At 35.0% G+C, this 22,500-nt stretch overlaps 1 protein-coding gene across 1 annotated transcript in view; it reads right to left on the bottom strand.

The window, feature by feature from the left end:
* The window catches only part of LOC145277960 (guanylate cyclase soluble subunit alpha-2-like), a 580,255-nt gene that overhangs the window by 103,868 nt on the left and 453,887 nt on the right, over nucleotides 1–22,500 (bottom strand). The window contains exon 6 of the mRNA XM_080130085.1: nucleotides 5,836–6,015. Within this exon, the coding sequence (XP_079986211.1) occupies nucleotides 5,836–6,015 (180 nt within the window). The remainder of the gene's footprint in view (nucleotides 1–5,835; nucleotides 6,016–22,500) is intronic.

Genomic DNA, 22,500 nt, shown 5'->3' with positions numbered 1-22,500 from the left:
ACTCTAATAGTAAAAAATAATCGACAGTAACCATGACAACCGTGTTCACTCCCCTTCCATTTCTCTCCCCCTACTTTTTCCACACCCCCGTTTGTATTATTATATTACCCCTTCCTCCTTACCACTTCCCCTAACCTTAAACTACCCTTTCAACTCTTCCTTTTTAAACACCCCCTTCTTTTAACAGAAACTGGATATTCGGAATTAATTTAAAGTCATAAAACCTTTAATTTTTGCCCATTGTCAGTCATAGCAAATTTTCTCTCCTCAAAATTTGAAAAGGTCTAGAACCTTTTAAATTTTTGCACCTTAGTCTTAATCCTGATGATATCTAATATGATTGAAACAGTCTGCACATCGTAGCAAGAGATGACTTTATTCAAATAAAAAGCCCTTAATATTTCAAAACTTCAGGCCAAAATCGACAGGAAGATGGAGAAGTAAACGGAAATCGACCATAAAATATTAAAAAAACTTTTCCCTAAGGAAACACACAAACCCCTCTTGGAACTCTGTGAATCTGAATGCAAGAAAGAGGAGGAAAAATCCAGGGAAATCATTGGACGGAAAATAACTTTATTTAAAAATCTACCGGAAAAAGAAAGAGGTAAACAATCGACACGGACAATTAGGAGCAGAACACTCTTACAAACACAGAGATCACATAACAAAGGTAAGAAACGAAACATATACCCTACACAAACACATCCACACAACAGATACAACTACACACAAAGAAGCAACCACAATATATCTACATCATACACAAATTCCCAATAACAAACCCAGCCAAAACACACACTAATAACCCCTCAAAATTACACAAGAACCCACGCCCTTAACAAACGCAACACACCAGACAACATACCACACAATAAATCTCCACAAAAATACCCCCATATATACAATCCTAAGCAATAAAAACCAAACTATTACCACCCACCTCAGCAAAAACCCAATCAAAAATCCATTTCCACAGACACTAGATCGCCAACACAAACAACCAAAGAATACCTTTACTAAACAACCCTTACCAAAATATCCTCACCATGCAAAACAACTACCATAGACATCACATAATTCAAAACACTGCCTACAATTCTCACCCCTCATACCCCACACAAAGAAGCAAACCCCCAAGGCCCCCCCTTCAACGGGAACAATTAGCATATCCCATGCAACACCAATAACAACAAACAAATTTACCCTACAACAAACCCCGGCAACACAACCCTATACAACAATACATATATCCTCAACAGCAACACCAATTCCAACTGAAACACAACTATCAAACACAAACATATAATGACAGCCCATTCAATCATTTATCACTGAACTCACCCAATAATGCACGCAACACTTAGTTCACAAGGAGACATCACATCACTCTAAAACGTACAACTCCTCAAAACAAGGAAACAAACAACAAACACAGTTTTTTAGGAACCCCCCACGGAACAACAATTCTAGGTTAGAAAAAATTAGACCCAAAATCATCAATTTATCCACATACACCTTATCAAAGAACGAAACAGAAATACTGAAGCTGGGCCTCAAATTCTGTCCCACCCCTAAAAGCAATATAGCTGAATAAAAAAAAGGACCTTAAAGAATTCGAACGGAAATTTAGACTAATAGAAACACTAGATAGAAAAGGGGACAAAGATGATTCTTTAGTAAAAACAAATCAACATATTTCCCTAACAAACAGAACAACACAAAAGAACTAAACATCTACTTCGAAAATCTCTGCAACTTACCCCCCCAAAAGACAAAACCACAAGCAACCTCACATATAAGCAAAACCAAGCATTCGAAAAGATCCGTAATAATAATGACATAATAATAAAAGAAGCAGACAAAAGCAGTGCCGTAGTAACCATGGACAAAACTTATTATGAAACAAAAATTACAGAATTACTAGATGACAAACACTACTATAAACCCATTAGTACCAACACAAAACTTTGTACAATGCACAACAAAATATTAAAAAGAAAGAAAAGGACTTCCTCACAAATTTCATTACAAAGACCAACAATTTCTACGGACTGCCCAAAATACACAAATCTGACGTAATAAAACTTGCCATCATACACAAAACTCAGAATATATTAGCGCTAGTGACCCTACATTTAGACCCATTGTAGCAGGACCAGCCAGTCCGACAAGCAGACTTAGCAACTTAATAGACATCTTATTACAACCTTTCACAGATCAAGTTAAGAGCTACATAAGGGAGGACATCCACTTTCTTACTACCTTACCACATACAGTAGAAAACGGGACACTATTAGTTACATTTGACGTTAGCAATTTATATAGTAATAACCCATGAATTAGGAAAAGAAGCAATAATATCTTGGATCAACAGACACACACAAACCCTACATCCTAGATTCACAAAGCAATTCATAATCGATAGTATAGACATAATCCTAAATAATAATAATTCCTTCGAATTCAACAATGGCAACTACATCCAAACACTAGGTACAGCAATGGAAACGAAAATGGCACCGACTTACGCAACCCTTACATTAGCCTACCTAGAAGAGACATTATATGAAAAGATAGAACAAAAATTTGGCCACAGCACTAAAAAAAAAAAACTGTTTATAGTCTCCTAGAAAAGATACCTTGATGACTGCTTCATCCTGTGGAAACTCACATGAGAGGGGGGACATCACAGACTTACACACCATACTCCAGAACCTACACCCAAAAATTAAATTCACCATAGAACAAAGCTCTACAGAATTACCCTTCCTAGACATACTGATAAAGATTAAAGAGAATAACATTATCACATACATTTACCGCAAACCTACAGACACCCAACAATACCTACACTTTAAAAGTCATCACCCTTTAGCTGCATAAAAGCCATTCCCTACACCCTAGCACGTAGAATCTGCACCATAATCACGGACAATAACCTTCGGACAATCCGACTCAAGGAACTACGAATAAATCTTCGAAAAAGAAAATACCCACCACAACTTATAGACAAAGGGATTCAACTTGCGATAAATATACCAGTAGAAGATTTGAGAACCCCTAAAGAACGAAACAAAGAACAAATCCTAACATACGTCTCCACACACAACACAAACAACCCAGAGCTTTTCACAGAGATAACGAAAAACCTCGTCCTACTTAACCAAAACAGCAAACTAAACAACTTCCTTAAAACAACAAAAATAATAAAAAGCAAACGCCAACCCAAAAACCTAAAACGCATTCTTACCTCATCCAAACTCAATCAAGACACAACAAAAGGAGTCACAAAATGCAACAAACAACGATTTGAAGTCTGCAACATAATATTAGAGGGAAACACATTCACATTCACGAACCACATACAAACATTAAAAATTAAAAAAATATAGATTGCACCTCAAAAAACGTGATCTATGTAATAAAATATGCAGCATGCGATAAATCCTACATAGGCGCCACAGAAAACCTTAGTAATAGAGTAGATCTACACCGTTCCAACATCAAAATCGCGGAAAATAGACACCTGCATGTATCACAACATATACACACATGCAGTGGAGGCAGATTCGAGATAATGTCCATCTTCCAAACTGACAACTAACGCAAGAAAAAAACTTCATAGCAAAGTTCAACCCCGCCTTAAACATCTCTCAACAATTATACACATAAATAGAAAAAAACACAAAATACATTTACACGCATGCATACTTGGGTAAATGTGCACCCTCACACACGAAACAAAAGAAGCACAATAAAGCACGCGCACACTTTCACGGGTGCGCACATCCATATCCATTATAATACCATTTCCCTAAACTAAACAATTAGAAATTATACGTACGTATGTGTATGTACACACATATGTGTGTGAATATATATATGTGTGTATGTGTATGTATGCGGTGTGATTGTGTATACATGTGTGTGTATATATATCATATATTATCTATCCTCCATCTTGTTTGTGTGTGTACGTGCACTTATGTTTGGGTGACTGAATACATGTACGCATATGTGCTTGGATTAGGAAAGAAAGAAAACTTCAACCAATATATATGTAAGGTAAGGGTATATGAATATGTATGTGTGTGTGTGTGATTGTGCGTGTGTCATATATATATATATATGGGTGGGTAAATGTATACGCATCTGTATATGTGTGTATATATATATATATGCATATATATGGGTGGGTAAATGTATTCGTGTGTGTATGTGTGTATATGGATGTATGCGTATGTGTGAGCTCCTGCATATGTCTCTCTATATATGCATGTGTGTTTATGTATGTGTGTGTGTGTGTGTGTGCCTGCATAGTATGCCGATGTATGTGAGTGTGTATGTGCATACATGTATGTATGTATATGTGTGTGTGCATGTATATGTATGTGTGTGTGCGTATGTGCGTGTGTGTATATATATCTTCTCTTACCTATTCTTCATCTTACTTGTGTGTGTGTGCGTGTACTTATGTTTGAATGATTTAGTACATGTATGCATGCGTGTTTTGATTGGGGGGATTTAACCAATATGTGTGTGACATGTTAGTGGGTGGATGTGTGTGAGTGTGTAGGTGGGTATGTATATATGTATGCTCCTACATATATTTCTATGTATGTGCGTGTGTATATGTGTATATGCCTGCGTGCGTATGCGTGTGCACATGTATATGTATTTGCATGTGTGTTTGATTGTGTGTGAGTGTGTGCTATACATGGGGAAAGAAAGTCATAAAAAAACCCATAAAAACCTTCACCAAATGGACCAAAAGCCCCCTCTTTGAACTTAACTCTGACCGGATACTACCAACACTTACTGTTGGGGACAGAATGTCTGAGACCACGTCACTCCGAAAAACACATTTAGTATCAGCAGATGTAAACATAACATTTCAAACTCCCATTTAAAAAAAAAACCTTTTTACGAAAATATCTAAAGAGAGCGAACCTAAGCTTGATACGCGTTATAAAAAATATTTTAAAATAAAAATATGATAAAAGGCTAAAAAAACACGATTGTTGATGGCTACAATCTTTTAAATATACATATTTTTCTCTCGTTGGAACTACAGAATCATCACTTTAAATATATGATTATATATATATATATATATATATATATATATATATATATATAGTAAGTTATAAAATGCATATGGCGATTAAGCTACACTGAATATTCGGCGTTTCATCCACTCTAGCGCATAAGCCTGAAGAATCCTACAGTGGATGAAACGCGAAATATTCAGTGTGGCTTAATCGCCATATACATTTTATAACTTACTAACTAGCTCTACCTAGGTATTGAGCACTTTTGAATAAATACTTAAGGTTTACGCGTAAATCTATACTTTCGTGTATTAATTTTATGTGAGTAAATTAAGTAGTTATATATATATATATATATATATATATATGTACACACACACACACGCACACTATCAAGCCGCCTAGCATTGCCCCGTCGTAAAATAAGCTTAAATATGATATTTTAATTCATAGTGATTTCGTATTTATTATTATAAAGTAAATTCTTTATTGTACCCATTATATAGTAACGATGCTTAAAAGTAACAAAAAAAAGTAAAATGATGTAAGTGCCATTGGTTAAAATTGAAACCAAAACATATAACTCACCAGCCTCATTTCTTAGCCAGTGACTAGCTACTTGACTTCGAATTCGATTCTATTAAAGCAAGACGAGTGCTCTAGAACGCTTTATGGATCGGTAGTTGTCAGCCCGTGATTGAAAAACACCATTCCCTAGTCTACTGCTGCGGCAAAAGAGAGGCAAAACGAAAATGGAAGTGGACAAAAAATAATAACTTACCTGAGCTTTTGATTGTTCGCCGACAAGAATGACGTCTCGTGTAGCGTCGTGTATTGGGATATCTGATATGTAGATGCCTTTCCCGATCATTTCGTCGAGTTTCTCGACACTCGGCGATCCGATAAACAAGATGGCGTCGGATTCTGGCAAGTGAATCATTTGCCCCTTCAATTCCATTTGCTGGAAAGAGAGAGGGGAACAATGAAAATAAAGAAAATGTAAACTATAACATTTAATAATAGATCAGATAACTTCGAAATAGAAAATCCAAAATTTCGTCAAGTCACCCTCACAAATGGTATAAAAAATACAAGGACGTGTGGTCGAAGAGAAACATTACTTACTCCATTACGTTCCTTCAATGTTTCTTTCTGAATATCAGTCTTCGGTAACTAATGCCCTACATAACCCATATATTTGCCTCATGTCATCTGATCACAAGTGACAATAGTGACAATGTGGATCTAGGCGTAGAATATGGAATATAGAATATGGAATATAGAATATGGAATATAGAATATAGAATATGGATGCAGATAACTGACTCAAGTGGTCACGTCCGAGTAATGGTCTCGGTTAAACAGACAAATCTGGCGGTGCAAGTCGGTTGGTGGATTCCCGCCCTGCCCGAAGTCTGGTACTCGGTCATCTCTTATCTATTGTGCTCCTCTAGTGGCAGCAGGCTAAACTGCCATACGGAAGCAGCTTTGGAATCTGCAATACTGGCTGATCACAACGGTGCCTGTCGGATGTTTCTTCATCAGAGACAACAACATTAACGGCGTTAAAAAAATGGAACTTACGTTTAAAACTTAGATTAGGCAGCTTGTATTATTTCTCAATAAACTTTCCAGTCGAAAAGAAGTAAAAATAATTATTAAATTATTATCTATATACGTGAAGGTTTTCCCTCGGTCGTTCGAACGCCGGAAGAGGAAAGTGAATAAATGCGATTAAAAAAAGAGTTATTCCTATATTAGAATCAAAACGGATTAGTGTTATATGATTTCTACTATTTTGAAAAAGGAAATTTGTTTGTGTATGTATCAGTTCGTTCCCTACGGACTCGAAAACTGCTGGACCGATTTTTTTTTTTCAATTTCACACGAAAGCACTTGATATGTCTGGGAATGTTTTTACGTAGGTTTATATCAGGATGCTTCTGATAAGTATCGCTAATCAATAATCGAAAAAATTCGATAAAAGAAGGAACAGGCGAATTTGACTAAAGTTAACACCTTATACAGTCTAATATCATAAGGGCATTTGAGAAGTTCTTTCATCGTACAAGCAGAAAGGTCAAAAGTTTTTTTTATAAGACAGGATTGCATTCAGAATGAAGGTTTCTTTTGAGAGCATACTAGAACACTGATGCTTACCTTTTGTACGTTTCACGTTATTTCAAGTGATCATATACAAATAAATTTATAAAACCATTCGTGGTTTTTTGATAAGACAGAGACGCGTTCGAAATGATTGCTTCTGTTTTGAACACAATTGAATCACGATACTTTACTTGTGCATTTTAAACACGAATTCATTACTTACAGATAATATGAAATCAGCAATATATTCTTTCAGTGCAATGTAGACTACAATGTATTATGGACTAAGGTGGGGATCCCTAACGAGCGGGTAACAAATCGATTTTATTAAAACTGGCATTTTCCCGATTTCAGTAACAATAAAAGTAGTGGAGAGGTGAAAATTTGTTGATTTTCATTCAATCCCGGACAATTTCGGGTCTTCTTGCTAGTCGATTATAAAATATAGATTTTGTAAATACTCTATATAATACATTATTTGGTAAATGCCGGCTATCGACCCCCTAAAGACACCTTTCCCCTAACCAGCATTTACAAAATAAAATATGTCATATGTCTGACATCGGCGAAACGGTCAGAAATATAAAATTCTGGATTTACGAATATAAACAAGACGGACAATAGGGGTCAAGAAAGCGCTGAGTACCTAACAGACTCAATCTACCTGTCTAGACACTAACATTATAGGCCTGTTTCGTAATTGCTATGTTCAGCGACATGTTCAGGTTATGTTGATTACTGATACTTAATTAGATGTGTGATTAGCCTAATGGATGCGTTGCAACGTATGAAACTGTTCAAATCGCAATAGAAGTCTTTACATCGTTAGGAAAAAACAAACTATTAAGCCTTAATTTTTGTATACAATAAGAAAACGCGATGTTTAATCGTATAAATGAATGATTTCCAATAGGGTTTCTGCTTCACCATTAAATAATCTGAAAAAAAAAATGTAACGATGTAAGAGGAAGCTGTCATTTCTACCTATCCATCTGTGGAGCTAAAACTAAAAAACTACCTAGGTTACACATAAAAACCTTAGACATTATAATTTAGTATAGCGCTAATAAGTTATGGTAAACAACTTACTGCAATATTTATTATTTTGCGCTAAGTACAAAATTTATAACAGTAAAAACGGAAGAATATATGTTTTTCATTTAAGAAATAAAAGCTATCAAAGCTTTATTCCTATTATTGTCTTTCCGGCGTAAGTCTCCTCGGCTTCTTCCTTTTTTTTCTTTTTTCTACTTCTCATTACATTAGTTTTCATTCTCGTCTTTTTTATCATGTAAGAAAAACTTTTAAAAACTACATGATAAGTCCGTCATTTATGAACCCATATTTGTGAGGGAAAGGCAGGAAAAATATTTTGTCTGAATGTTTACCAAATGAAGGCTTGCTGAGCACGGAGATTTCTGTGTTCTAAATTTATACGCATATTTGTACGTATGTATTGTAGTCTAATTTTACTTTATATGCATATTCATTTATATGTATGTGTTGGCATATATTAGGTTGGTGCAAAAACAATATCTTTTTCTCGCATATGTTACTTTTATATATGATTTCTGAATTAATTTATATATATATATATATATATATATATATATAGAAATAGAGAGAGAGAGAGAGAGAGAGAGCCATGTTATATATAATTTCGAAGCGCGTTTCGCTCTATCGGATCGTGTTATTCGTTACCGTTCTGAATCTCTTCATTTATTTTTTGCAAGCTTTTTGATAGCATGAGCAAAATTCAAATCCGCACGATTTTCTTGTTTCGGTTCAAACAGGCCGAAAAGCTGCCGGGACAGCTCGTACTATCAATGGTGCGTTTGGCTCAAGAACAACTAACGAATATATGGCAAAACGGTGATTCAAGAAATTTCGCAATCGTGACGAGAGCCTCAAAGATGAAGACAATGGCGACCGGCTGACTGCGATTGATAACATTTGAAACCTTAAATGAAGCTGATCCTCGCAAAACCACACGAGAAGTTGCTGTTGAACTCGAGGTCGACCAGTCGAGAGTTGTTCGCCATTTAAATAGAAAAGTACAAAAATAGGTGGCACATGAATTGAATGATAATAAAACAAATCGCCCTTTTGCGATGTCTTCCACGCTCCTTCTGCGCAACAAAAACGACCCATTTCTCGAGCGGATTGTGACGTGTGATGGGAAGTGAATTCTCTACGAAAACCGACGACGTTCGGAAAAGTGGTTGGATGCTTGAGAAGCCCATACAACACTTCCCGAAGTCGAAATTACACACACAAAAATATATGGTGATTGTTTGTCTGGTCTCACCCTTCACAACCTTTCACAACCTTTTGAATCCGGGCGAAACGATTACGATAAGTACTGCCGATAAATTGACGAAATGCACCAGAAGCTCCAACGTATGTGCCCGAAGTTGGATAATATGAAGGGACCAATTCTCCTTCATGACAAGGCTCGCCCGCATGTTGCTTAACTGACCCTGCAGAAGCTGAACGAATTGGAATACGAGACTCTGCCTCATCCGCCCACTGATTATCACTCTTTCAAGCATCTCGACAACTTCCTGGCGAAAAATTCTCCAAAAGACGAGATGATGCCGAGTCGACCTTCAATGACCTCATCGCTTCCAGAACTCCGTGCTAATGGGATAAATAAACTAGTTTCTCGTTGGCAAAAATATGTCGATTTTAATGGTTCTTGTTTCGATTAGTAAAGTTTATTATGAAAGAAGTTATGATCTTTAGAAGTGGAACATCAAAAACGACATTATTTTTGCACCAATCTAATATATCTTTATATAATGCGGAATATTTGTAGATCCGTATGCGTGTGGATGTTATCGATGGAGATACATACAATTCAATTGAGATTCCGAAATTTTTCTAAATTTTAGCACCAATGGATCTTTACCTCGCCGGAAATATTTACAATTTCTTAGGATTCTGGAAAAGATATTTTCGGAACATTACACATTCTGGCTGTTATCTCCGTTTTTGGATTTTTTAAATGTTATATATATATATATGGGGTTTATCTATTTTATTTTTACTTTCATCATATTTTGCTTTGGTTTTGATACCCTCAAATTCGAAGCTATCTCTTTACAAGCCTTCCTTTTCATAACCTATAATACTTTCATAAATCAGAGTCCATTTTCTGCAGGCTGTTTTTGAACCTAGTCAACGACGGGTACTTTTGCTAGTATATATATATATATATATATATATATATATATATATATATATATATATATAAGAATAAGTAGTTAATTAAACACGTTAAAAAACATTTTGAAACAGAGTTAAAAACATATTTAATTTTAAAAAGGAAGCACAAAATAGGTGGATAGTCTTTAATCTGCGGAGTTTCGAAGAAATACGTTCCTTCTCATCAGAGGATAGGGATTAGCAAAATGCTGGATCGGATTTAGCTTGCAAAAGTATTTAATGAAACAAGTCATAGATCTTACTTGGTAACAAATAGTGAAGCAGAGGGAATAGGGGGAAGAAAAAGGTGATTTCATATATATATATATATATATATATATATATATATATATATATATATATATACTTGTTTATTGTTATATAAACATGCTCACATCCCGCTGCTACAAATAGCCACTTGTTTCAATCAAACAACAGATATCATCAGGCAGCGACTTGACTATTCAAAAGTTCAATGAATAATGTTAATAGGTTATTCATTGAACTTTTGAATAGTCAAGTCGCTGCCTGATGATATCTGTTGTTTGATTGAAACAAGTAACTATTTGTAGCAGCGGGATGTGAGCATGTTTATATAACAATAAACAAGTATTATCAGCTCTTTTTATTGAGCACTATCTAACAACCTCGTTGAATTCATTAGTCCATTACTTTTGAATATAAAAACCCCGAGTATATATATATATATATATATATATATATATATATATATATATATATATATATATAGTATAATATATACATGGTTTTATTTGAATAATATTATAGTATAATATATATATGGTTTTATTTGAAACATGTATAGTTCCACTCGTTTTTTACCTTTAATAAAAATCCCTCGATACAATCTTGACGAGTGAGGGCGAACCTGGTCGGCTGAGTTTTTTTTTCTCTTATATTAATTTTAATCATGAATATTAAAAGAAATAAATCCGTTACTAATCACGATATTGAAATTTTGTATTACTCACTCTAAAATCCATATAACGAAATGTTAGTGATGTATCTTATTATAAATTTTCCTAATGTATGTCTGTGTGTGTGTGTGTGTGTGTGACTCGGCTTATCTCAGCCTACAGGCAATCCACCAAGGCAATCCACTCAGGCGAAATGAAGCTTATGACCCAGCGGATGTTTTAGTGATATTCATATCCATGTTTGGTGTATGGAAATGCAAAAAATACAAAAAATGCAAAAAAAAAAAAAAGGATTTACTAAACAACGTTTAATTTACTGGACATTTTCCCGGTATTCACCGGACGTTATTATCTCCCTTAGTAAGTTCAATTTACTGTGTGTGTGTGTATGTGTGTGTGTGTGTGTGTGTGTATGTGACGCGGTTTATCTCAGCCTACCGACAACCCACCCGGGAAAGTAAGGTATCGAAATGAAGCTTATGATCCAACGGATGTTTTGTGGATATTTATGTCCATGTTGGGTGTATGGAAATGCAAAAAAAAAAAGAAGAAAAGAAATAACGATTTACTTAGCAACGTTTTATTTACTGGGTATTTTTCCGGCATAAAGACTGAAGTTTGCCCAGCTGGGCAAACTTGGGTTCTAGTTTTTTAAAAGATGATAATTACAGCCCGTCTCATAGACAGGCTTATTGGATAGATGTGATAAATTATCAAATAAAGTTGTACATTCATAGTAAACGCCCTTCTCTTCGGAAAGCTGTTACTAATATATCAGATCTTCGTTGTTCGATGAGGAAAAGTTTTTGGAATAAAACCAAGCCAGAGACGCCGTAGAGGCAGTCTCGAGAGCAAACGAACCGAAAATTTCTTTAGAACTCTAAGACGAAACCAATTAAGAAACCAAAAGAGAAAAGAAGTTCTCTCGCGATAGAAAATGGTGGCAAACGCCTGTTCTTCCTGTTATCAACAAGAAGAAAAAAACAAAAGAAAAAAAAAGCAATAAACGACGACATTATTGAAAGAATGCCAACGCGTTTGTAATGTTTATCATATTGGTATTAGAGGTGTTATACAATGTACAGTTTTTTAATTGTTTCTTTCTGTTTTATTGTCAAGTTGTCCGCTGTATCACATCTCTGCAGTGCGGCTAGACCAACACTCGCATGAATGAAACTCGGATCTACGATTATCTTGTTTACAGTCGGCAACCCTTTTTCTCAGAGACGGGCGCTGTAAGCAAGGAGCATCTAAATGTTTTGTATAAATCTTAAAAATTAATAGAATGTGCTGTACTTGTTTATTTTACAAAAATGAAAAAACGCTTTGCGTTTTCTCTATTATTAGTTAGCAATATTATCTTCTTACTTATATAAAAAAAGCATAGCATCTTGTGTATGCTTCTGTGTGTGGGGGATTTCGTTTTCTATAGACTCATAAACGGCTGAAACAATTTATTTTGGGAACTTTAACACAAATGTGCTCTATATTTCTGGGAGTGTTTTTAGATAGGTTTTATATAAAAATGCTTCATCTAAATATTGAAAATCAATAATTGAAAAAAATCCGATTGGAGAAAGAACAATCTGATTTAGACCACAATTTACAGCCTAATATCACAAGTGCAGTTGAGAAGTTTTATAATCGCATAAGCAAAATAACCGGCGTATAAAGTCAATAGCAAGTTCTTTGATAAAACAAGGGCGTATTCTAAATTAATGTTTCTGTTTAGAGCACAACTTAACCAAGATACTTAACTTTAGCATTTTATATTTTATTTCGAGGCATTATATAAAATAATTTTGTAAAATCAATAGTAGGTTCTATACAATGCAATGTAGACTAAAATGTATTGTAGAATAAGCACTGCTGAGTGGCATGTGAAGCTTTCTCCAGGCGCCGCACGGTTGTCTCCGACTTAAGAAGGAAATGAATCTATTTGATTGAAAAATAGGCGATGTCACCAAATTTTATAACCACAATAGTAGTGAGAGTGTGAAATATTCGTTGATCATCCCGGATATATATATATATATATATATATATATATATATATATATATATATATATATATATATATGACAAATATTGTGTGGTTTGCTTGAAGCATTGTGTAACGGATAACAGATGTTTTTGAAGGCTTACAATGCAAGATTGTACACTCGTTGTTCGCAAATAAATAATATTTTTATTTACCTGATTGGTTTGTTTTCCTTCTTTTTTTTTTCAACTGTGGATCGTATTTACAATTGACAGCCTAGAAAGTGGATATGTTTCTCCACTGAAGATGAGTTACGCACTCGAAAGGACCTGTGGAATAAATACGATCCACAGTTGAAAAAAAAAGAAGGAAAACAAACCAATCAGGTAAATAAAAATATTATTGAATTATTTATTATTTGTTTATTTATCTGCTGACAACGCCTGTACATTACTGCATTTCAAGTCTTCAAAAACACCTTATATGTATATATATATATATATATATATATATATATATATATATATATATATAAAATGGTGGCATATGCGCAACAATCTTCTCTCGTGCTATCTGTGTTACTCTCATGACGTAAAAATACTCTTTTTATTTTCCGCATTTTGTCCTTTTCAGAGAAAGAAAAACTGTAAGATAGACTTTAGAATCAATTAAATTATATGAGTGTCATATAAATATACTTGCGGTATTCCAATTTAAAAAAAAACTACATATATATAATATATATATATATATATATATATATATATATATAATAGTGTGCAAAATATTGGTCACCCATATAACTTAAATAAACTTAAATTTAGGCAAATGTTTATAAAAGCAATATATTATATTAAAGAAACTACTATTTCCTACGTATTATATATATTTTTGGTAATAAGATTTTTTTAAAAAGAGTTTTACTAAATGGAAAATTTTTATCCGTAAAAAAAAGGTCAATTCACTTTTGGAGTCCTAAATCCAATAAATGACAGATATTTTCAAATAATTCCCTGGGAAAACATCATTCTGATCAAGCAAAAAGATAAATTATTGATAAAGTATAGATAAATTTTTTATAAAACTTTAAAAAAAATGTAATTGTAAAAAAAATGCATTAATTTATGTTTCTTAATAAAAATATGTGATCACTATTTTTTTTTACACTCTTAAAAAATATTTATTTGCGATTTGGGAGCTGAAAACAATAGACAACAGGATAACTGGAGGATATTCGAAGATAGTAAACTGAATCACGTTGGATCAGAACAGATAAAACAATTTAGCGGCAACTGGTTGCTTGTTGTAAATCTCAATCATGGGTTGTGTGCTGGAGAATTGGAGCGGCGATATGGGTGCAGTAGTTAAAATTACGCCAATAAGAAGTGATCATGTTGTGTCGCACTACGAAATTCGAGAAGCGGCTTCAAAACTTAGTTTTTCGCCCTCTTATTTCCTCTTTCTCACAGATGAGACATTGCGAGTCCATTTCATGGCAGGTGCTCGATTGATCTTTAATCTATTGCCCCCTCTAAAAAACATTTACAATAACCACTTGCCTAAGCATAACCACTATCAACAATTTCTCCTACATTCTATTTGTACCTTAAACTAAACGCAAATTCCATGTTTTTTTTCATAGAAGTACCCGCTTGTGGAACCCTATACATCGGGGCTGCGTTCCAGCTGACTACAACATCGTAGCATTCAAATCTAATGTAAACAAATTTTGTTTAGCCATCCTATTAAATAATCAAATTCTACCCAATGCTCATCTCTATTGATCATTACAGTGTTGTCTCAGTGACAAACTGACACGCATTAAACTTTATCCTTGAGCGGCTTTTTGGCACTGATAAGTGATGGCCTGCTTGTAAGAAAAGCTGCAAAAGATTCAGACAAGTTAATGCTTACCGTGACCAGGAAATTGCCACTGGAATGGCGACTATGAAGGAAGAGCCTCCTAGTCCGTATAGAAGACGCTAAGGCCAACTATTCAACGCTAAGACTTCAAAGAGTCGGAACTGGAATGCCAATATACTTCTTAAAAAGGTCAAGCACCAGTCGATACGGAAGTGGTCTGGTTCTTCTCAGACTTGTTGCGAAAAAATAGATGAATAGCTTACGGTGCACACCATAAGCATCAAATTCTCTCAAACTGTGCTGGTGCTATCAGATTAGGTTGTCCGAAGATAATGGTTTTCTGCCTGAAATGCACCTTATATTAAAACCCTTTAGGTTTTCCTAACTCTTTGCGAAACACAATCATGTTCTGCAACTCGAAAAAGAAACACACCTTTCCCTCCCTGCTCTCCTTTTCTTCACTCACTTCTCTACTGGATTCTTGACTTTAAAAACACCAAACAATAATATTATATCCTTCTCCCTTTTGCGAAGCTCAATCATGCGCTGCGGGAACAAAAACAACAGTATCCACTTACAAAAAAAACGAACCAAGCATTATGAATTGATGAAAATATAAAGACAACCAAACCAAAACCTGAAAAAGAGTTGAATAAATATTTGAAGACATAAACAACTTGAAGCTTAAACCTTTTCAAAAATGATCGAATTTGTGCATTAAATAACCCGAAAAGGGTTGATATGCCGTAAAATGAAACAACAAATCCACGAAATCAAACTGTAAGGATCTTCGGGTATGATTCTAACAAAAAAATAGGAAAAAGGTAATACCTGACGTGCTCTCTCAGCTTCTTCCGAAGGAGACATTTTACAGGAAATATCAAATTCACAAGCAGTAAGCAGTGTCCAGTCGCATGTATACCCCGGTCAAGGAAAGATGGCGTACAGAGCACATCATTCCCAAATGGTCACCTATTTGCTACTGACCAGGTTTCACGTTGCTGAACTTTGAAATTCTAAACACAACCGATGTCAACGCGATTATTCCGTATATGAAAAAAAAATACGCGAGGCCGCCCGAAATCTTGAAAAAGAAACTCAGAATCAATTCTAATGTTTCCATAAGGTTGTTGTCCGTTGTTGCCAAGCGTTGGATAAAAAAGTCATAGAAAAATTAGAAAGGTTAACCCTGAAATGGTTGTCTGAGAATTTCCTTAATTTCAAGTGATTTAAGCAGAAGAAAACGTTGATAGCCATTCGTTATGATTAATGACAGGTACTCGGCTGAACTTCAATCTATGCCCGTTTCTTTGTCAAACAGTCACAACAAGACTTGCCTAATTACAACTATTTTCAACACTTCCCCTTCCTTCTCTATGCTTAAAACGAAACAAAACTTCCATGATAATTTTTTTTCTTAGGACCATCCGTATGCGGAAAACAATAGTGCCAGATTGCTTACCAGCTGACTACAACAACGTCATTGTAAAGTCTAATGTAAACAAATTCTTGTTACGCTGTTATCTTAAATACACGATTTCTGTCAAGCTTCCATTATCATTACCAATCACAACTATGTTTTCTTGCGGTTCGCCTGACACTCATTAACGCTTATCCTCTAATAGCATTTTGATCTTCATAAGTGGTGACTTTTAGTTAGTAAAAATAGCAACAATAAAATACCTGGTCCCTCAACTCGCTTGATTTCAACACCATGGATTATTAAGTTCGGTTCTTCCGTCAGAACGATGAAGACTACTTGATCGTTCTCGGAATGATGGCGGACTCGCATTAGGAGGTTGTTTAAAGTGAACCTAGTCTGTGCAAAGCCAATCGTATTCTCTCGTCCCAAACAACCTGATCCAAACGACAGGAATGGTTAAAAATGGTTAAAACAGCTGAAATGCAGGAGCTGGCAGAAGTGTCGACGACGTCTTACGTACAGCGCCTGTTCTTCTTAAGTGGTCCCCTATAAGGTACTGATCAGGCTCAACGTTGATTAACTTAAGTGATCTGGAAAGAACCAGTGTGTCAAGGTTATTATGCTGCATATGGATATACGAGGCGCCTTCAATAAGCTTCCAAACTTTTTTCGTATGCGTACTTTTATTGATAATGCACATATCAAACTCTAGTCCGCTTCAAAGTTATCTCTTTCTGCTGCAATAAGCTTGTTGTACCATTCCAGCAACTTTTGGAAAGCAGCATGGAAGTCCTATTGTGTAAGCGTGCTAATGGCTCTCACAGTTTCTTTCATCTCTTCAATTGTCTCATAAAGACAGTTTCTAAGGTTTTCCTAGAGCCTAAGGAATAACCAATGGAACAAGGTTTTAGCTATAGGGAGGGTGATGAGCTGTCTTGATGCTCATCTTTGTCAAATAGTCTGCAACAATAGTGGAGAACTCTCGGGACAAATTTCGTACAAATCTTCAGCATCTTCAGTTCCTTGTCAATGATCGTGTGTACAGTTCCTACACTGACATCAAACTGTACATTTATTGTCTCTATAAACACACGGCGGTCCTTATCCATAAAATTCTTTATGCGGTCAATCAACTCTGGTGTTTTGACTTCCTTACTCATCCCACACCCCTCAGCATCCTTCACAAATTTCCTGCATTCCTTGAATCTCTTATGCCATTCAAACACTGATGCTCTATTCATGTAAGATGATTCAAAAGCAGTCTGAATTATTCCATACGTTTCTGTGGCATTTTTTTCCAATAAAACAAAAACAGAATTTTATTGCATATCGTTCTTCTAAGGTGCCCTCACGTCCAGATTGCATTTCGAAATTCACCAGCTGTGACAGTCGGACTTTAGTAAGTGTATTTCAATTCCTACTGTAGCTGTTCATTTGAACCTGAAATCATAAAATTGCCTAGTTATCTCATAAGATGTATAGTAATAACATATTGAATTTTCAAGGGTTTATAACAATTTCAAATGCATGTATAAAATGGTCTGGAAGCCAATTTAAGGCACTTCATATTTGATATATCGATTTTGTGGGGTTGTCTGTGCAGTTTTGACTTCAACTTGACATACAAACATTCACAAAAAGAGAATTTGCATGTCTACTGGGAACCATAGTGGCGGATGCTTGTGCAACAATAATGTTTTGTTCATAATTTATTTGCATATGACTTTTTTTTTACTATTGTATCATCACTGCTGTCAGTTGAAGGATGAGGAACACTATGAGAGTACTAACATTGGTCATGTGCATGAAATGTGTTTGATTCACCGGACAACATTTTTTTACTTTTTACAACTGATTGAGGGTATTTTTTACCCGGTTGAATCAGGAGATGACATCCGTTTCTCTCCATTAGGTCATGTTTTTGTGCGAAGCAAGGATACCGAACACAAAGCGACAAAGAAGGATCCAAGCAGTAGAAATGAGGTGTCTCATAAGAATTATTATCTTCTCATATAAGGACCATATGACTAACACTGAAATCAACAGAAAGGTCACCCAGCAAGTGCGTCAATATATATATATATATATATATATATATATATATAAAACTACTGATCATGGTGGAAAAGAGGAAATTTAGATGGTATGAGCATGTAACACACTCAGATAAACTTGTAAAGTGTTATACTGCAAGGAAGAGTCCAGGAGCAATTGTGGGCTGACAACGTCTTTGGTTTAACAGGGAAAATCTTCAATGTCACACAGCAATTGTCCACAAACGCCTCATGTGAAGCCATATGGCCCAATGTTAATCCACCACGAAGCGCCCTTACTAATCTGATGGATTACAGGAGCAGTAACAGACACCATCCTCAAAAGTCTTCGCTCTCTCTGTACTGTGGTATATCGAAACTCACTGGCTTGTGTACATTTTGCCCTACAAGGTAATTCTGACAAAATATTCAAAATGACGTAGGATTCGAAATTCTTCATCACTATACATTGGCGCTTACGAAAAATAATAATGGCTCACCATTTTTTAGTGAAGCTAGCTCTAGTAACAGCATTTATTATTAAGTCAGATGAATTCTTGTCCTGGAATACGACATTCTTAAAAAATGACCGCAACCATGATAAAGTAATGTACTGTTAAAATAGTGTTCTTCACTGCTCGAGGTTTGAAAGGGAGAAGGTAATCTTGATTTAACACTCGAATATCTACGTATTTCACATAGAAAACACGTGTTTGGAACTGAAAAGGGCCCATTAAATTCTAGCCCACGTGCATGGATCATAATGTCAAAATCATAAGATCACTCTTGACTGTCTTGAATGACGTTTGCGCTTTATATAAATGTTAATTTCAACTATGTTTTCGCGTTTAACGTTAGACGAGCGGGCTGATTGAGTCAAAGATGGCTTTGTAGCCAGGTTCGAATCTCCCGGTCGGCGGTAATCGTGACACCCTGCACTGAGGATTACCGAAAGGATGGAACACTAAGGTCTGTAGGTATTAAAAATAACGATATTAATAATTATACACACACACACACACACAAACACGCACACACACACACACACACACACACACATATATATATATATATATAGTAATTTATAAAATATGTATGGCGATTAAGCTACACTGAATATTCGGCGTTTTATCCACTCTAGGACTCATCAGGCTTATGCGCGAATTCTGTGGTTGTTTATCGTTTTCATATGCTCCTCTTCTATTGAGATTTTAGTTAGCCAATCAGATTTCTAGTATCCACCGCACCCCTTCCTATCGGCCAATGGGCATGCATTTTATCGGACAAAGGATATGTTTTAAAACCATCCAATAACCCTTATCCCCGAGTGGCTTCCGGGCCTTGATAAGTGGTGATCACTGTGTAAAAAAAAACAAACTAGGTTAGTGTTTTTTATCGTTAGTTTATATATAAATATATATATATATATGTGTACATACATATATGCACATATATATACATATATATATACATACATGTGTGATCGTTTATGTATGTTCATGTTTATTTAATTAATATATATATATATATATATATATACGCAAATTACTGTCACTCTGCCCTTGACACATTATAGGCATATGTCTATTCAGTGTATCTCCTTTTTTCTTTTTCTCTTTTTAATTTAGCTATACTTCGCCTTCCCCTTTCCTATTCCGCTATCTCTTCTTCTTCTTCTTTTTTCTCTTTCTAATTCAGATATATTTCCCTTTTCCTTTCCTTTTACCTTGTTCTAAATATTTTTATTTTATTTTACTTTTTATTTTATTATTTATTATCTTTTGTTTTTTTGTATACTGTATTTTATAATTTTTTAATTCACTTCACTCCTTTTTGTTTCTTTCCTTCTATTCTCAATTCTTAATCTCAATCCAAATTATAAATATTATCTATACCTCTCTTACCCCTTTACCTCTTCCTTTTCCTCTCTTTACTCATCCCTCCCCAGCTCTGCCCAGCACTTCATTCAACTCTTGTTTTTGATATCCACACTTCGAATTTTTTTTAGCTTTAATTGTCTGATGAGATGGACAGGATATTTTAATGCCCTGTCTATCGAAACAATTTGTAATGATTTAAGTAAAAATCCGGAGGTTGAAAAATACAAATAAAACACACACACATGTATATATATATATATATATATATATATATATATATATATATATATATATATATATATATACCCATTAATTCCAAGCAGGAAGGGAGTTTCAGAAGCCTCCAATTCATAGAAAGCGACTATTGGAATTGTAAGCATGGAAAAGTAAGAATGAGGTATCAAAAAAGCCAATTGATAAAAACCACTAAAACAAGAGTCAAATATGCTGGAATAGAGAAAGCAGAGAATAGAACACATGCTATAATAGTATTTATACAGGGTGGCCCATTTAAAAGTAGTCCGACCACTCTTATCTTTCTCTCATCTTTCTCTAATAATTTTTTTTCAGATTAAGCGGCCCACTTAAAAGTAGTCCGATTTATCTAATCTTACTCTTAACGATCAACTGACACCACAAGACAAAATGCAATCCTTTTTCCAACAAGCCTTATTTAATGCTATGTATGTCTGAACTGCGGGGCCATATGCTAAAAACTGTATTTACATTAAAAATGCTAAAACCGAATCCTTGGAATAAACCATATATCTTATATAAGAAAAATATATTTTGCTTTTATTTAAAATTCGTTGCCTCTAAAACCAGCCCATGTACACACACACACACACACACACACACACACACACACACACACACACACACACACACACACACACACACACACACACATCAATCAATGCACTGTTGTTAAGAGTTCAATGGTGCATCTTTGCTTCTGATGCAAGTTCGTGACAGTAGTTGTTTTCTTTGAATCTCACACCTGCAACAGGGGAATGAAACTTGCAGGTCAATTCGAGCGGAATAAAATATACATTAGCATTACTTTTGAAACGCATATATTATACTAGCAGGGAGACGCAATCTTGTCCGGGACTTAATGAGGATCAACGAATGTTCCACACTTTCAATACTGTTTATGGTCATCGAAATCGGTGAAATCGCCACATCGTCAATCAAATCGAGTGATTGCCTGCTCTAGGCGTGAACGTTAATAAAAGTTTAAAATACAAAAGTCAAGTATGATGCTTGGATTATGCTAAAACCTGTATTTACATTAACAATGTCAAACCCGAATCCTTGGAATAAATGATATATATTATATAAGAAAAAATATATTTAAATTTCATCGCCTCTAAAACCAACCCATGTACACACACACACACACACACACACACACACACACACACACACACACACACACACACACATATATATACAAGTTTGGTGGTTAAATTTAAAATTCTGAAAAAAAACAACATATAGACACAGATATTCGAATTTAGAATTTATTGTTTGACAAAAGGAATATATAGAAGGGGTTATGTTAATTTCCTTAATCCATGGATTTTCAATAATGGCTCATATCATCAGAGGAAATGAAATGCGGTTAGCAAAATGTTCAGCTGTGAATGGACGCTTATTTTGCTTTACAGCACAATTATTGAAAATAGTTTTTTGGGTGGTTGTGGATAATTATATGTAAAAAAATTATACGAAAAGAGATATTCAGAACGGTGCGTTGGACGGTTAGCTTCTGGTGTGATCCCCGGTAGAAAGATAGTTCGCTTTCTTGTTGATAGTGGGTGAGAGGAGCCTTTTAGATGAGGAAAAAGAGGAGAGTGGAGTGAAGGAGAGAGGGTAAAGAGAGAGGTGGGGGTAAAATTGGGCGAGCATACAGGTGCTTAATGGAATTTTTTCGGGGGGGATTTGTATTTTAGTATTTTTAAAAGGATTGACCTCTTATATATATATTTTAAGTTCAAATGGGAAATGGA

This window comes from Euprymna scolopes, chromosome 6 (genome assembly GCF_053919585.1).
Source record: "Euprymna scolopes isolate OS-2025 chromosome 6, ASM5391958v1, whole genome shotgun sequence".
NCBI classification, from domain to species: domain Eukaryota; kingdom Metazoa; phylum Mollusca; class Cephalopoda; order Sepiida; family Sepiolidae; genus Euprymna; species Euprymna scolopes.
This window is presented reverse-complemented; position numbering and strand designations above follow the sequence as displayed.